Below are 16,242 nucleotides of genomic sequence, written 5' to 3' on the forward strand. Positions count from 1 at the left end.
TATTGGGGTACAAAGCAACAAAGGACTTTTTGACTTTCATGGTGATAATAAAAAAATAAATAAATAAACACACTGAGACTTTTAAAAATATCTCCTTTTTTGTGTTCCACAGAAGAAAGCCATATAGTTTTGGGGGTGAATAATTGATGTTTTATTTTTTAGGTGAACTATTCCTTTAAGTGTCATTGATGAATACTAATAGAAGTTCTTGTAAATGTGTTCATTTTCAGTATCGGAAGAACTGAGGCTCAAACATGGAGAACAACCAAGCCAGAGTCTTTCAAAAGATCAAGGGCCAAAGATTGCAGCCCTGTATTACTCAAGATTGTGAGCACACAGCTGTGTGAAGGTGACCTTTACACTCTTTGTGAATGTACAGTGATTTTCATCTTGCTCTCAGAGATGTTTTCTATTTTTGTCCAAGCTTGTCCTCAAAATTTTGCTTTGTCGCCTTTGTCCTAATAGTTTTGCATAGAAAATATTAAAGTGAGGTTTCTGATAGCAGAGGAAGTCACATGAGCGAGATTGTGGATGAATGTTTGGTGTATGTCCTTTGACTTTGATAGTCTTTTCTTCCATATTGTGACGTATATCCGAGTAAAACGGCTTCTTGAACAAGAAAAAAATTTGGGCGGGACTTGATTTTGTCAATCTGGAATTGATTGGACGGTTGTAGTTTGCTATTGCTGTGATGTCATGTGAGTGACAGGTTGTCCCGCCCTCACTCGAGTAAACACATCATCAGAGACGAGAAAAGATGTTGCTGCAAGAGGGAGAGAAAGTTACTTTAATTAAAAATTAAGAGGGAACATGAAGTTTAAAAAAATAAATAGATAAATTTATCTAAATCATTTACAATAAATACTGCAATATTGCATATAAACATAAGAATTGCCAATTTTGACTTCATGGTGACTTTAATTAAATGCTTGATGTTTACACATTAACACATCCACCGATCCAGTATACTATTCGCCAAATAGTGCCATAAAATACCGTAAATTTACAGTCCACTCCCTTTCATGATAAATCAGTAGATAATGATTAGCCTCAATAAAGTAGAGTTAAACTTTGACTTGAGCAGGAAGCTCTGCAAGACTGAAAGCACAGTCTTTTGAGGAGAGGAGCTCTGCTGACAGGTCTGTGTGTCTTATCCTTACTTCTATTTCTTCTTAGTTGTTGTCTTTCAGCTTAGGCTGATTTTAAAACTATATCTTATAGTTACCGATATGTCATTTGCATTGTGATGATGCTTTCACTGCCTATGACAGGCTGTGGTCTTGTTTGACTTTGTTCAGTGCTTTCAGAAGGGTGTAGACCAGCAAATCAACCAAATCGAAAGCGTCGTAGCATTGTAATATTGCATTCTGGTTTTGAACATATTTATGAGCATATATTGTCTAGAGGAACTAGTGAGACTATGATATTTTTTTATCTTATTCTGTTAGAATGTCATCAGAGGTCACAAGGCCTCTTGTTCTCATACCTCGATACTAAAGACTTTACTGTTGTTATATCTATATAACCTCACATTGATGGATAATTACATTTTATACGTTGTTTGATTTGCCTGGTTTTGGTTTAAAACACTTTCAGTTTGAAAAAATGTTGATATTTGCTTTACTCTCATTCTTACAGCTGCTGCCTTGAGCTGGTATTTAACATAGAGCATGAGTATTGATTTCAGCTTGTGCACAGAATGTCCTGATTTCTTAAGTACGTAGACACACAGATATAGGGAAACAATAATTTATCTGTGTTGAATGAGTTTTAAGCAGAAGAAGTAGCTTATCAGAGGTCACATTAACTTCAATGTCACCTTGTGTCACATCTGTCTCAAGGTGTGTCTGTCTTTCACAATAGATCCGACAGATACAAGTGAAATAAAAATCCAGTATCAGTAAAGCACTAAACCTTACAGCTTATTTCAGTACAATATTGAAATAAAGAACAGCCGACACAGCTTAATTCACTCTTGGATAAACTCAAACCGCAACTAACACAATCAGATTTATCTAGAGATATTTATCTGTTCACACACATTGTGTGTGCTCAGATAAACATTTCTAGATAATAATGTTTATTGTTTGTCTAGATAAATATGGTTGAGCTGAACTGGAACCACACCTGTACACAACCTCCTGTATTAATTTGTGATCTGCAACTTGCTTTCATTTACCAAGTGTCTCATAATCGTTAATATTTTTCTCTCTCTTTCATTCTATTTCATTCTATTAACTCAAATTTGTCAAATATGTGCTTACTTTTTTTAAGAAATCAACAAATATTTTTTTTTTACATTGTGAATGATGTGTGAATGATATGTGAAATTGAGAAACCTATATATATATATATATATATATATATATATATATGCTTTTACAAAGCAACATCTACACAAAGTTATTATATTTGAGAATCAATTGATATTCTATTGTTTCTTTGAAACTGAGAAATTAATTGGTAGGAAGTCAGACAAAGAAAGAAGCAAAAACAATACACTACACAATACACCGTTCCTCTTCTCAGATGTGTGGATCCACATGTACATAATTATTTAATGGTTCATTTGTTTAAAAGGCTTTGTAATATGACTGTCGATACAGACATTGTAAAATGTAATAAACTGTGATGCACACATGGCACAGGACACCACCCACACTAGAATGCCAAGTGACCTTTAAATAACCTTTTTATGGGCTGCGATTCATGAAACACACACAGAAACACTGTACCACATGACAAGAGTCAAGATCTCACCATCCAATCCACTATTTTTATATGACACCCACAGAGGGACTGACAAAATATACACAATTTAGTTTCAAAATAGAATGAAACAAGGAAATTCCTGTACACACAAGCTGAAATATTTGTAATGTTTTAAAATATTATTCAGGACTTCTGGTTAAATAGTACTTTTCGCTGATAATCATTGACTGAAGTTTAACATTAAAGAAGCAAATGGTTTTATTTCCCGAATGGCCAAATGGTAATTATGTGTCTCCAAAGTATGCTTTAATATTGCTCAGTTTGCACAGCTGGAGCCATCATGTCAGGGATAAACAAATCTCACTGCTATAAATTATAATTACGTTTGTAGTAGCTATAGTAAAGGTGATTTTAATTAAAGGCAATGTTTTTTTAATTTTTTTTATATCTTTTCCATCAGGTTTTGTTGACCGGGACGATGAGAGGTGCACATTTGCTACACTTGACCCTTCTCGTCAGCATTGTAAGTGTGTGTGTGTGTGTGCGAGTAGGATTTTAACTCGGTGACCTTGTAGTCTCCTTACAATCTTTTATTCTGTCCATAAATGAGTAACTGTGCTGAAGTCCATTTTTCTGCCCACACTCCATTAATCAGAGACTTGACACACAGACACAATCTGGATTCATTCAGCCAGTGGAAAGTTAAATGATTTGTTCTACATAAATAATCCACAAACATGGGCAAATATTCAGCGACCTTCACATCACAGAAAGTTTAATGGATTATTTACTGCTTACGTTGCAGTAAGACAATATAGTAATTAAACAGCTTTATTCAGTTATTTATTAAGAAGTGTCGTCAGATGTAGGGTGTTTTGCAAGGAAATCCCATTCCCAGGACTGTCTAGATTGATAACTGAAAACATATGGTGTGGTTGACAATATTCTCTATAATCTATATTGGTGACTTTGCAGCAAGTCATTTTTTATTCAGCATTTAACGGGTGCTCTTCTTCATAATTCTCACTCAGACCTTTTTTTCCTCTCTCAGGCTCATGGGATAGGTCTGGAGGACAAAAAGGGGCCATTAGAAAATAAAGTTTTAGATGTGCCAGAGGCTACACCTGTGCCTTATCCCATTTACCAGGTACTGTAGGCTCCGTTCTTGTGTTTGAATGGTTAGTTGTCTCTACAAGACAGACATTTTAATTAGAACATTTATTTCTGTCGTCAGTAATATTTTTTGAATGTTTTCATTGAAAATATTCTAGAAATCTGTTCTTTGTTCAGTTTACATCTGCATCGGAAGATGTCTCTTCATATCATGTAAGTGGAGAGACCGAAGAAAAGATCAGTATCTCTTCAGACGGTTGGCTATTCCTGGAGAATCCTCTTGAATGGAGCCCTGAGAAAAAACACCATCTAGAAGTAATATATTTGTGTATTTAAAATATATTACACATAACATGCAAGCACCTGGGTCTATAATATATCCATGGATTATTTTTTAGCAACATGATTTTGGGTTCAAATATATATATATATATATATATATATATATATATGGAAAGTCTATACTTTAGGTCTTTAAACTGGTCACCATTTATTTTTCACAATTTTTAATCCCTGTATTACCTTCAATAGTTCATTTTAAATGGTTTTGTGGAATATTCCTTTGTTGTTCCTTTGTAGTCTTTCAGTTAATATGAGGTCATAAAACCATAAAATAATTATATAAAATTATGTTTTATATTATATAAATAAAAACTGAACATTATATACAGTCAAACCAAAATAAATGTAGACACCTTGAACATTTCATTCATTACAGTTTATTCACTATAGTTAAAAAATGGTAATAAAATATGACAAAATTTAAACTGTCTCAGAAAAGTTTAATCTTAATTATGTCAGATAACACTTAAGCAAAACATGGTCAGGTCAAAGTGTCTGAATAATTTTTGGTTCCAAATTTTTATCAATTTTACTGGTAGTCCACTGTATGAAGAATTTTTGGGTATAATATGTCACAGTTTACTTTATTTTGCTATCCTCACTTACATAAATGAATAGTGTCCTGCACCCACTAGTAAAAAAATATTAAAAAATTATATCTAGTATCTGAATAATTTTTGGTTTGATATATATAAAATGTATGTAGACATACACTTTTTTTAAAAAAAAAGTTTTAAATTGTATAGCACGACACACTGCAAGACTTATGAAGTCCCAAAAAATATGTTTACATGATTATATTAATTCCAATACAAACAATTCTATATTTGTGTGTTTATCTTCAGATTGAGGCACATTCAGCAGATGGTGAAATTGTTGATGGGCCTTACTCGGTGGTTTTGCAAGTTGTGGATGTCAACAACAATGCCCCTGTCTTTAGTGAGAGTCAGTACAGTGGCAGTGTTAGAGAGCATTCACCTGCAGGTCAGAAACACACATACATTATCATTAGATGCTGAAACTTGCTGATTCTCTAAACTGTTTTAAGCAATAAAAAATTAAACACTTTCCATTTTCATAGTACTTTTAAAGGGTTACTTCACCCCAAAATGAAGATTCTGTCATTATGTTCATTAGTTTACCCAAAAGTACTCACCCTCGTGCTGTTCCAAACCCATAAGACCTTCGTTCATCTTCGGAACACAAATGAAGATATTTTTGATTAAATCCAAGAAGTTTTTTTTTTTATTCCCCCATAGAAAGCAATGTAATTACCATCATTCAAGGTCCAGAAAAGTAGTAAAGACATCATTAAAATAGTCCATGTGACAACAGTGGTTCAACCTTAATGTTATGAAGCGACGAGAATACTTTTTGTGCAAAAACGAAACAAAAATAACAACTTTATTCAACAAATTCACGTCTCCCGTCAGTCTCGTACACTCTTTCCCTGCGTTCCATTCGGAAATGCTCATCCCTATGCCCTAATCCCTTCAAAGGGTTTACCCTCCAGAGTGAGAGCTTCAAAGGGATGAAGGGTGTAGGGGTCAAAAAAACTCTTCTTTTGGAACGCACTTCAGCGTCAGCTTAACGAGACAATCAAGGAGGAGTAGACTGTGCAAGCTGCGCCCTTTGTTTAACGTTAGTTTATTTATTTATTTATTTTAGGTTTATCGCACCATATTGTATATTGTATCTATGTATTTTAAAAAATAATATGTATTTTATTTGAATGGACTGATAAAAGGAGCTGTAAAGTATTTTTGTTGAAGTACAATGTCGTTTTGACCATAATAATGTACCAAATCTAACTCGTTTAAATATTACAGTAGTATAGAAAAATACTATACATACTAAATAGGTAAAATCGAACTCCTAACCTTCTGTACCCATTCTGTGATGCCAAACAACTTCCCTGTGCAAAGGATCATGGGGGCCCGAAGTGTCCATCAGTTGTACCCTTCGAAATCCTTCATTCCGAAGGGCCCTTTGAAGTGGCCAGTTTTGAGCACTTCGGTTTGGAACGACCCTTCAATATGGCGGCCGTGATTATTTTCACTCCAAAGTGCCCTTCGGAGGGCGATATATCCCGTTTGGAATGCACCGTTTATGTTCAACGCTTCCAAGGTTCTATGTCAGAACGCCGACTCAGTATTGGCTGACGCTGTTCACGTGAGCAGCACGACACCTGCGTCATGCAGGAGCTAGCCAATACTGAGCTCAACCAAACGTGAATAAAACCCGCCCAATTGCCAGTAAAAAGTTCCGTGGGGTAAAATCCGGGTTTTTTGGTGGCGTTTCCCTGGTAAACTTAGCATTTCAGGGGCTAAATATCACGTTATTGGGGTCGCTTTAACCAGCGGACAAGAAAAACAACCCGCGGCAACACCGTTAATTACGTGGTGTGTATTACGCAGCACGTTTGAGCTTCCGGAAGAGGTTTTCTTCTTGTGCATTTTTCAGGTAACAGTTGAGCTTCTGCATATGTTCGCTGATCAATGTTTACATGTGAGTAAAAGACTAAATTAAATCTGTTCATCATATAAAGCAATCAAGTCTCTTCAGAAAATTTGGACCAACCACTCAATTAATATGGATTAGTTTTACGATCTCTTTATGAACTTTTTGAAGCGTCAACGTTTCAGTTGCAAAGGCAGTCAATAGACGGACAGACATCTCTCAGATTTCATCAAAAAGATCTTCATTTGTGCTCCAAAGATGAACGAAAGTCTTACGGGTGTGGAACAACATGAGGATAAGTAATTAATGACAGAATTTTCATTTTGGGATGAACTAACCCTTTAATCTTGTGTGTGTGCAGGATTTGTATTCATGCAGGTGTCCGCATCAGATGCAGATGATCCCGACACAGTAAATGCTCAACTGAAATTCAGCATTGTGAACCAAATCCCCAGTCCCCGAGACACGTTTTACTTTGACATAAACCCAGACAATGGAGAGATCTTTATAACAGATGAAGGTACATCAACACATCAGGAACAAAAATACATGGAAAATTCAAATGTGCATGTTATTGTAAGTGATTTTTGCTGAGTGCCAAACTGTTATTTCATTACATTGCTGTTGTATTGCAGGAGCTGAGTTTCTGAGGGCCAGGCCCACTGTAACATATAGCCGTGATGAGGTCCGTGGCAGTCCTGATGTCCTGAGGAAGAAGTTTGAGGACTACTGTATTCCAAAGAACAACATACCACTAGAGAACAACCCCTTTTACACATGCGTCGAGCGTGTTGGTGAGAATCCACAGAAACACACACGATGATCATGCTATTTAACAGATTTGGTCTCACAGCATTATTTGAAAAAGCAGTTTAAGTTGTGCATATAATCATGCCAGACACAGAGACTAGCATTTCACTATGAATAACACAGAACTTTCAGTACGAAATGTATAGATGGACCAAATGAAACCAGTATTTGGGTCTCTCTACACTGTTTGATCCCATCTTTTGAGTAAATGAGAACTTGCCTCATTCAGAATGAGGTTGAAATGAACAGAGCTGATTACAGTACTCTCACATACACACTCAGATTAATCTGGTGTGTTAATGTCTGTGGATGACCACTTCTGTGATTACATTTGCTCTGGTGTGTGGACCGTGCCACGTGCTGTAAATAAGAACGCAGTCATTAATTGAGCTCAAGCAGTTCAGCCCCTCATCAGTGCAGATTACAACAGTCTCAGAAATGAGGCAGGATTTGACCCAAGATTACTTCACCATTCAGGATTCACATTACCAGCTCAAATCTATCAACATCATGCTACTAACAGAAATGTACAGGTCTGTCACTTCCTTAGTTTGTATCATGCTGTGGAATAACATAGTATTGATTGAAACTCTCTATTTAAAGGTGAACACCACAGCTACTTGCTAAATAAATGGACATGAAATACACCTCTGAACTGAAATTATTTGCGACAAGATCAGCTGTGCTGATATTCATACTAAATCTTTTGTTTTGATTTAGATTATAATTTCATATAAGTAATTACAGTTGGTTTGTCAAAAGTTTTATATGTGTTTGGTCTGTGTTTTCGTTGCATTTACACCATTTTGACCTGCAAGTGCCGACAACCTGTGGTTTTTTGAGAGGTTTGAAACTGAATAATTTTGCGAAGCAATTGGTTCAATACTTTGTTTCGCGTCCCAATGATAGAAAAGAGGCTTCAACAGTGAAACAGTGTAGTACTAAATACCTAATGGAATGCCACTCAGCCAATCAAATTCTATCACAGTTGAATAAACAGTAATAATTAATGAGTGTTTATTTTGTATGAGCAGAAAGAAGACAAGTGAATCTTCACCTTGATCCAGACTTTGTACTGAGTGTTCGTGTGGAAGATTTGGGAGATCCAAACGCTTTGAGCAACACAGCACGAATCAGCATAGATATCATTCAAAACCTCTGGTTCAGCCCTGGACCAATCACCATTAAAGAAAATTTAGATGAGGAATACCCTATGTATCTTACCACAGTAAGTCTAGATCTAAATACAATGTTATGTTATGGTAGGCAGTGCCTATACTTTTAAAAATTACACTTTTTATTTTTATTCAAATAATAATAATAAAAAAATGTAATTACAGTGCACTCCACAAATATTGGCACCCTTAGTAAGGCGGCTGTGAAAATAAATCTGCATTATTTATCCTTTTGATCTTAAATACATTTTTTTTAAAAATCACAAAATTATAACCTTTCATTTAAGTAAAATAATTGAAAATGTGTGGAAAAGCTCATTATGAAATAAATGTTTTTCTCTAGTTCATGTTGACCACAATTATTGGCACCCAATTATTGCAACGTCCGTTTCCCAAGATAACAGCTCTCAGTCTTCTTCTATAATGCCTGATGAGTTTGGAGAGAACACTTGAGAATACCTCTGTACAGAATCTCTCCAGATCCTTCAGTTTCCCAGCTCAATGTTGGTGCTTCTTCTCTTCAGTTCACTCCACTCATTTTCTTTAGGGTTCAGGTCAGGGGACTGGGGCGGCCATGGCAGAAGCTTCAGTGACAGTGCTCAGTGACACATTTTTGTGTTGGTTTTGATGTTTGTTTTGGATCATTGTCCTGATGGAAGATCCAATCACGGCCCATTATAAGATTTCTAGCAGAATCGGTCAGGTTTTGATTTTTCTCTGTTGGTATTTGATAGAATCCATGATGCTGAACAAGATGTCCAGGACCTCCAGCAAAACAAATAGGCCCACAGCATTAAAGATCCAGCAGCATATTTAACCATGGGCATGGGGTAGTTTTTATCCCTGCTTGCACCAAACCCATCTGGTGGGTTTGCTGCCAAAAAGCTCTTTTTTAAGTTTCATCTGACCATAGAAGCCGGTCCTGCTTTAAGTCCCAGTCGTGTCTGACAACTGAATATGCTGGAGTTTGTTTTTGTATGCGCGAGGAGGATTTTTCTTGAAACCAAACAACATGTGGGGATGTAGGTGCTGTTTGATAATTTTTTTAGGCTTTCTGACCCCGACACTCAACTAATTTCTGCAGTTCTCCAGCTGTGATCCTTGGAGAGACTTTGTCCACTCAAACTTTCCTCCTTACTGTTCATTAGGACGATTTAGACACTCGTCCTCTTCCAGGCAGATTTGTAACATCTTTATTTGATTGGAACTTCTTAATTATTGCCCTGATAGTGGAAATGGGGATTTTCAATGCTTTAGCTTTTTTCTTACAGCCACTTTCTATTTTGTGAAGCTCAACAATCTTTTGCTGCACATCAGAACTATATTCTTTGGTTTTACTCATTGTGATGAACGGGAATGTGGCCTTTGTGTTTACACATATTTGTACTCCTGTGGAACAGGAAGTCATGGCTGGACAATTTCATGTTCATGATCACCCTGGTGTGCTAAAAAAATGGGAATATACTTCAGAGATATTTTACTCATAAGAATTTTTAGGGGTGCCAATAATTGTGGCCAACGTGTTTTGGAGAAAAACTTTTATTTCATAATGTACGTTTCCCCACGCTTTCAATTGTTTTACTTTGATGAAAGGTTTACATTTTTTGAATGAAAGATCAAAAGGATAAACAATGCAGATTTATTTTCACAGCCGCCTTTGCTCATATTTACTAAGGGTGCCAATATTTGTGGAGGGCACTGTATATAATTTTATTTTATTGAAATGTTTACAAATCTTACATTGAAATGAGTAAGCATGTTTTTTATTTATATATAGGTGCGCAGCAATGATCCCACCGCACTATACAGGCTGGTACAGAAAGAAAGACTTTCCTTCCCCTTCACCATCAATGAAGATGGAGAGATCCATGTTACAGCACCTCTGGACAGAGAAGAGAAAAATATGGTGAATAGAAATGCATGAGAAATTGAACTGAAAGAGAGAAATAGTAAATACTACTTTGTAAGGGGTCTTCAAACTATTTAACTGTTTCTTATTGTATAAAAGTGAGTGTTGCATTTTAAGCCTGACCTTTAATAACAATTTTATGTGTCTTTTAGTACATATTGGTGGCCATGGCAGAAGATGAACAGGGCATTGAGCTGGAAAAACCCTTGGAGATTTTTGTCCGGGTGGAGGATGTGAATGATAACCCTCCTGTGTGTGATGAAGCTGTGTTTGAAGTGCAGGAAAATGAGCCAATAGGTAAAATCGATCAATCAGATTCAAATGAAATCACATGATCAATGTCAAAAATTAGACATATTGTGACCTAGAAAAAGTACAGAATCTAAAACATTTATTTTACATCATAAACATCATTAGGTTTTGAATCTCAGATTTTCAATGTGGTCTCAGGCTTCTCGGATTGGATTATCTTTTCCCTAAATGTCATTTTTAATGATATGCATGTCTTTAGGTAATCTGATTGGTGTTCTGCCTGCTCATGATAGTGATGAGGAGAACACACTGAACTCATTACTAACCTACACACTCCTGAGCCAGACGCCTATCAAGCCGTCTGAGAAAATGTTCACCATCGACCAAGTAAATGGTGAAATCAAAGTAGCCAATCAAAACTTTCAAAGGAAAGTGGTGTCTGAGTATGAGCTCACCTTCAGAGTGGCTGATCAAGGTAAATGCAAACTGAACTCAAATGAACTGAAAATGAACATTTATGAAGAAGAATGTGCGTCCTAACTTTTGCACTTGTTTGTAGTTTACTCAACAGAATGTAAAGCAATCATCAAGGTCATCGACATTAATAATGAAATCCCTGTCTTCGAGAAAAAAGATGTATACATTTTATTTTACTACTTAAATACTCATAAATAAATTATAAATTGCATTCTTTCTTCCAATAGATTATTAAATATTAAATCTCTGCTTCCCTGTTGCAGTATGGAACCTACAGTGTTCCTGAACTGGCTGAAGTGGGCACCACTTTACTCACCATCAAAGCCACGGATGCAGATGACCCAGGAACAGGAAGCTCTAGGGTGGAGTATCACATCTCTTCTGGAGACCCACATAACCTCTTCACCATTGAGGTTGATGAATCCACTGGAGAGGGCAGAGTCTACATCGCTCGGGTAACAAGACGACTCATATTGCAAAAACTTCTCATGTACATTTCTGCTTTTTGTCCCCTTTATATTTCCTTGTTTTCATATTCTCGTTCTTCAGCCACTGGATTACGAGCTCCAGAGCGTCTACAACCTTCAGATTGATGCCCGTAATCCTGAGCCCCTGATCAAAGGAGTGGAATATAATGAAAATGCCACAGCAGTTGTTGTCATTCAGCTAGTGGATGTGGATGAGCCCCCAGAATTTGAAGTGGACACTCTTAATGTCAATGTCCCAGAAAACATCACGGTTGGAACCGTATTAATGAAAGCTGAAGCCAAGGATCCAGAGGGAAAGACTATCAAGTATGATTTGCATTGTGTCTCCTACATAATCAGATCATATATGAGATGAGATTGTTTGTTTGCAGTGGTTTGATTATACTACTTCTCAACATTATTGAAGAGAGAGCCTATTGGTGGACCAATAATATCTTAAAAAAAAAAAAAAAGATTAATAATTCTGTCTACGCTGGTAAAATTTGGTAGCAAGAGGTTTGATACCTCTTGTTAGTACGTAATAATTAGAATTTTTAAATGTCTTTTATGTAATTCCTGCTTTTAAATGTTCTGTTTGTCAGGTTAAAGATGGAAGGAGATGAACATAATTGGTTGGAGCTGGACGCTGACACCGGTGAGCTGAAGACTAAAGCTGCTCTGGACAGAGAGACAGTGGAGCAGATCACTCTCACAGTCATTGCTTATGAGACAGGTGAGAACACAGCAGAGCTGAGAGCACCAATGCATTGCCTTTCCAGGCCAGCGTCATTTGGTAAATTCTACAATCTATTTCTGTTCCTTTCAGAGGGAGACAAGCAGGAGTCTGAGATGAAGGTGAATATTCACCTGCTGGATGTGAACGACAACTACCCTAAACTTAAGTGGACACGGAACTACATCTGCATCCAAGAAATGAACCCCTTGACACTCACTGCTGTAGATAATGATGCCGACCCCTATGGAGAGCCTTTCACCTTTTCCTTTAACCGCAAGTCATCAAACTTTGAGCTCAAAACTGTGGATGGTAAGCAGATCTTTAGTTTAGCCACTGTAGCCTTTAAAAAACAGGCTCATGCACTTTTCACACTGTGCTTAACCCCGGGTTACCGCCGTTCTAAACCCTGCTTTTAACCCCGGGTAAAGAAACGTTTAACACTTGTAATTTAGAAGTGTTTTACCCGGGGTTAGCACCACTTTTGTAGTGTTAACCTCAGATTGTGGTACCAAATGTGTAGAGTCTGAAATAAAACTGTGTTAGGATGTTATGTCTATGCTTAGCAACAGACAGCCAATCGCATCCGCTCGCTGCCTGTCCCCTGAACACACTGTAAAAAACAAGGTCTCTGTAGTTGCCACAAGCTCCGAAAAACGGCAATAAAAACAAACTGGTGCAGCCTGGACCACAAAACATAATAAACATGCTCCAGCCAATAAACCGACAAGAATGATTTTAAATGCGCGTTCATTACTGTTGCAGGAAGCACGGAGGGGAGGGGGAGGAGGAGGAGGAGGCGGAGGGAGGGTCTAGCTAGCCTCTGTTTTGTTTGACAACACTTCGAACGTCAACAGGAAGTTACTCTGCCCAGGATCACTTAGAGCACCTTTAACCTAGGGTTTAGGAATGTATAGTGTGAAACAGCAGCCTATGAACACCCAGGATTAATTGTTAACCACAGGTAAATTAGGAGCCAGTCGCGGCTTGTCTGTATGGGCAAAATATTCATCCAAACACAGACCTCTTTATACACTGAATTAATATTATAAAACGGTTAGTTCCTGTCCTCGATTCTGATTGGTCAATAGCTGTGTTTTATTCACGATAAAACACAGCTATGACCGCTTCACCCAATGGTTCTGTGTACACAACACCCTTAGCAACCACTCTTAGCAACGTAAACGGTATGTTCTCAATTGATATTGTTCATTGAAGCTTACTGTATTATGAAGAGTATTGTGAGAAAGAGATCAAGTGAACAAGTGTATTACCTGCATTCAGATTTAGCATTTTCCTTAAGGTCAGTCCTATGTTCATAATAAAAATGTCTGATGTATTATCTTGTCCTTTTAACAGTTAAGGGGTTTTCCCGTGACTGACAGCGCTAAGCATTTATCAGTTGCGTCTTGTTCAGTGTTCACAACAATTCAGTCTTTTCAATGTAAAAGTCTTCGCTACTGACTGACACACTCATAAAGACAGTCTTTGCCGCCATCTAATGGCATAATAATGTAACTTCTGTTGCTGTTCACTGTTAGGAACTATTTTTTCCGGCGGAAGGAAGGCTTTTAGTGAAAGTTTACTTCATGAAAGTTGCATTTATACATATTTTTGGCTTTAATGTTTGTATTGTGTGGTAACAGTTTTATAAAAGCAATGAGGTACTCGAGGCTAGTGCTGTATCGTGAATAAGTCACGGCTGAAGGGGTTGCAGGGACTCCGAAAAGAAAATGGAACTGTTTTCTGGCTGCCCCGCTTATTTCCACGTTACCTTACGTAAACCTCACTCCAGACTAAGACGATATAAAGAGTATAAATCCTTTAGTTCAAACATGCTCATGTGAACAGTCTTTATATACAGTAGTTCTGTTGTGTTTGTTTTATGTTTGTTCTGAGAATAGACATGACTTTGTTTTCCTCTGTGGAATTCCTACACAACTTGCAATTTTCTAAAACAACATTCGGAGGTAAAAAAAAATACTACATTAAGGCAATTCTAAGATGACATTCTATGCGTTTGTACTATGTTGTGTGTATTAAAGTCTGTCAGTCATCTTTAGAGCATCACCCTCAGGCTAAATAATGCAAAGACATTAGAATTCTGCCTAAAGTGTGGCTGATGCATTCAGCAATTAGGATTTAGCCTAAAGCTTACAAAATGTTTATCATAAACTAGCGCTAAGACCCAGAATCTGCCATACCTAAATTTACTGCCAGCAGCCGCTACTGTAAGGAGCACTGTGAAACAAAACACGAAGCAAGATAACCTAGCATTCTATGACCCGGCATTCACTATTTCAAGTGTGAAAAGCCCTTCTGTGTGAATGCTGCATTTAATTTACTTACATAGCTGTGTAAACTCGTTTGGGTGTCTGCAGGAACCTCAGCGAACCTGATTCTGAAGAAAAAGCCCTCAAGTGATCAGGATGTCACTGTTCCCATCAACATCAAAGACAATGCTGGGATGGGTATAACTCAAAAGTTTGATGGTAAACTATTTTTTTTCTCTGTCTTTCATATATAACATTCAACTCACTCATAGGCTTGCACTTTAGCATGGTATGACATCTAAGCTGAGATTTATCTTTTCTCTTAGTGCGTATATGTAACTGCACTAAATTGGGCTACTGTTACATGGAGCCAGAAGCTCACAGCTGGAAGCTGGGCATGAGCAGCACCATTGGCATACTGGCAGGAATATTCGGCTTCATCAGTAAGACTGATATGTTGGAACTCGTTCTTCTCTGTTTATATTTAAACATAAAAACAAGCAAATTGAGTTTTAATTTTTTTTTTCCAGTTCTGTTCCTGGTCATTGTTGTTTACCGAATCAAGAAGAAGAATCAGAGGAGAGCAGCAGCTGGTGAAGAGACTGAGAATAAAGCAATGCTCTAGAGTCAAGATAAAACGCCAAGTGCAAACATTATTCAGTACACAACCCAGACAAACTGACGTCCATGGCCCTCAACACACACACCTTTATTTTGTAAAGTGGTTTATTATCATTACCTAGACATGTTCAAGAATTGCATCATCTGACAGTTTTAACAGTAAATGATTTGTCATGTGACCTGGTAGTTTTATTAAATATTTTTTATTTAAAAGCTCTAAATATCTGACCTAAATATCCCCCTAGTGTTTATATATATATATATATATATATATATATATATATATATATATATATATATATATATATATATATATATATTTTAAACATTTGTGGTATATTTTTGGTACAGTAGAGTACTTTGAGACATTGAGTATATGTTGTCATATTTCATATGGATTAAACCTATAAAAAAACTAAATCTTATATTTATTCCCCATTATTCAAGAATCAGCTAAAATGTGTTAAAATCTTTCCATGTGATGAATCTTTTTGTTTTTGACTTTTCTTCTAAAGCATGTCTTGTGCAGGTCAACGGCCAGGTTCTATTAAATGCCCTTCAGATCTGCAGTGTAATTCTATTACTGAAGAAGGTATAAAATTCACAGAATGACAACATTGCTTATTTGACTGAAATTAACTGAAATTGTTCATTCTGTAAATAAAGTAATACTTTGACCCAGATACTGTTTTTATTCATTATAGTGAAATGGAATAAATCCACAATTGTCCCACATTTAAACATTTTTTTAACATGTAAATTATACAGTAATAAAAAAAAGATAATGATATAGCTTTTAAGCATTAAGGATTTTTTTTAAGATAGTAATGAGTAAAGTCTTTGCTTCTAAGATCAAATCTTACATAATTCTTACATAATTGTATGTCCTGTGTTTCTA

The 16,242-nt window shown here is 36.5% G+C and overlaps 1 protein-coding gene across 2 annotated transcripts; it reads left to right on the forward strand.

Moving 5' to 3' along the window:
• Positions 1-230: 230 nt before the first annotated feature.
• cdh17 (cadherin 17, LI cadherin (liver-intestine)) lies at positions 231-16,027 on the forward strand. Of its 2 annotated transcripts, none has more exons than XM_048153810.1 (19): positions 231-349; positions 3,173-3,235; positions 3,764-3,859; positions 4,003-4,140; positions 5,013-5,151; positions 6,989-7,147; positions 7,263-7,421; positions 8,472-8,665; positions 10,390-10,518; positions 10,674-10,818; positions 11,033-11,248; positions 11,333-11,409; positions 11,514-11,705; positions 11,800-12,044; positions 12,320-12,450; positions 12,544-12,762; positions 14,832-14,942; positions 15,050-15,166; positions 15,254-16,027. In XM_048153810.1, the coding sequence occupies exons 2-19, from the start codon at positions 3,191-3,193 to the stop codon at positions 15,346-15,348; spliced, it is 2,607 nt and encodes an 868-aa protein (XP_048009767.1). In that variant the 5' UTR covers positions 231-349; positions 3,173-3,190; the 3' UTR covers positions 15,349-16,027. The 2 variants fall into 2 exon arrangements, with proteins under 2 accessions (XP_048009767.1, XP_048009768.1); XM_048153811.1 differs by lacking the exon at positions 231-349 and adding an exon at positions 1,082-1,139.
• Positions 16,028-16,242: the final 215 nt, after the last annotated feature.

This window comes from Megalobrama amblycephala, linkage group LG13 (assembly GCF_018812025.1).
Source record: "Megalobrama amblycephala isolate DHTTF-2021 linkage group LG13, ASM1881202v1, whole genome shotgun sequence".
Taxonomy (NCBI): Eukaryota; Metazoa; Chordata; class Actinopteri; order Cypriniformes; family Xenocyprididae; genus Megalobrama; species Megalobrama amblycephala.

Excerpts from the sequence above, each read along its gene's own strand:
- cdh17 (XM_048153810.1), top strand. The coding sequence starts at position 3,191 with ATGAGAGGTGCACATTTGCTACACTTGACCCTTCTCGTCAGCATT. Across the intron at positions 10,519-10,673 it reads ACAGAGAAGAGAAAAATATG|TACATATTGGTGGCCATGGC; the intron begins GTGAATAGAAAT and ends TGTGTCTTTTAG. Across the intron at positions 12,045-12,319 it reads CCAGAGGGAAAGACTATCAA|GTTAAAGATGGAAGGAGATG; the intron begins GTATGATTTGCA and ends TCTGTTTGTCAG.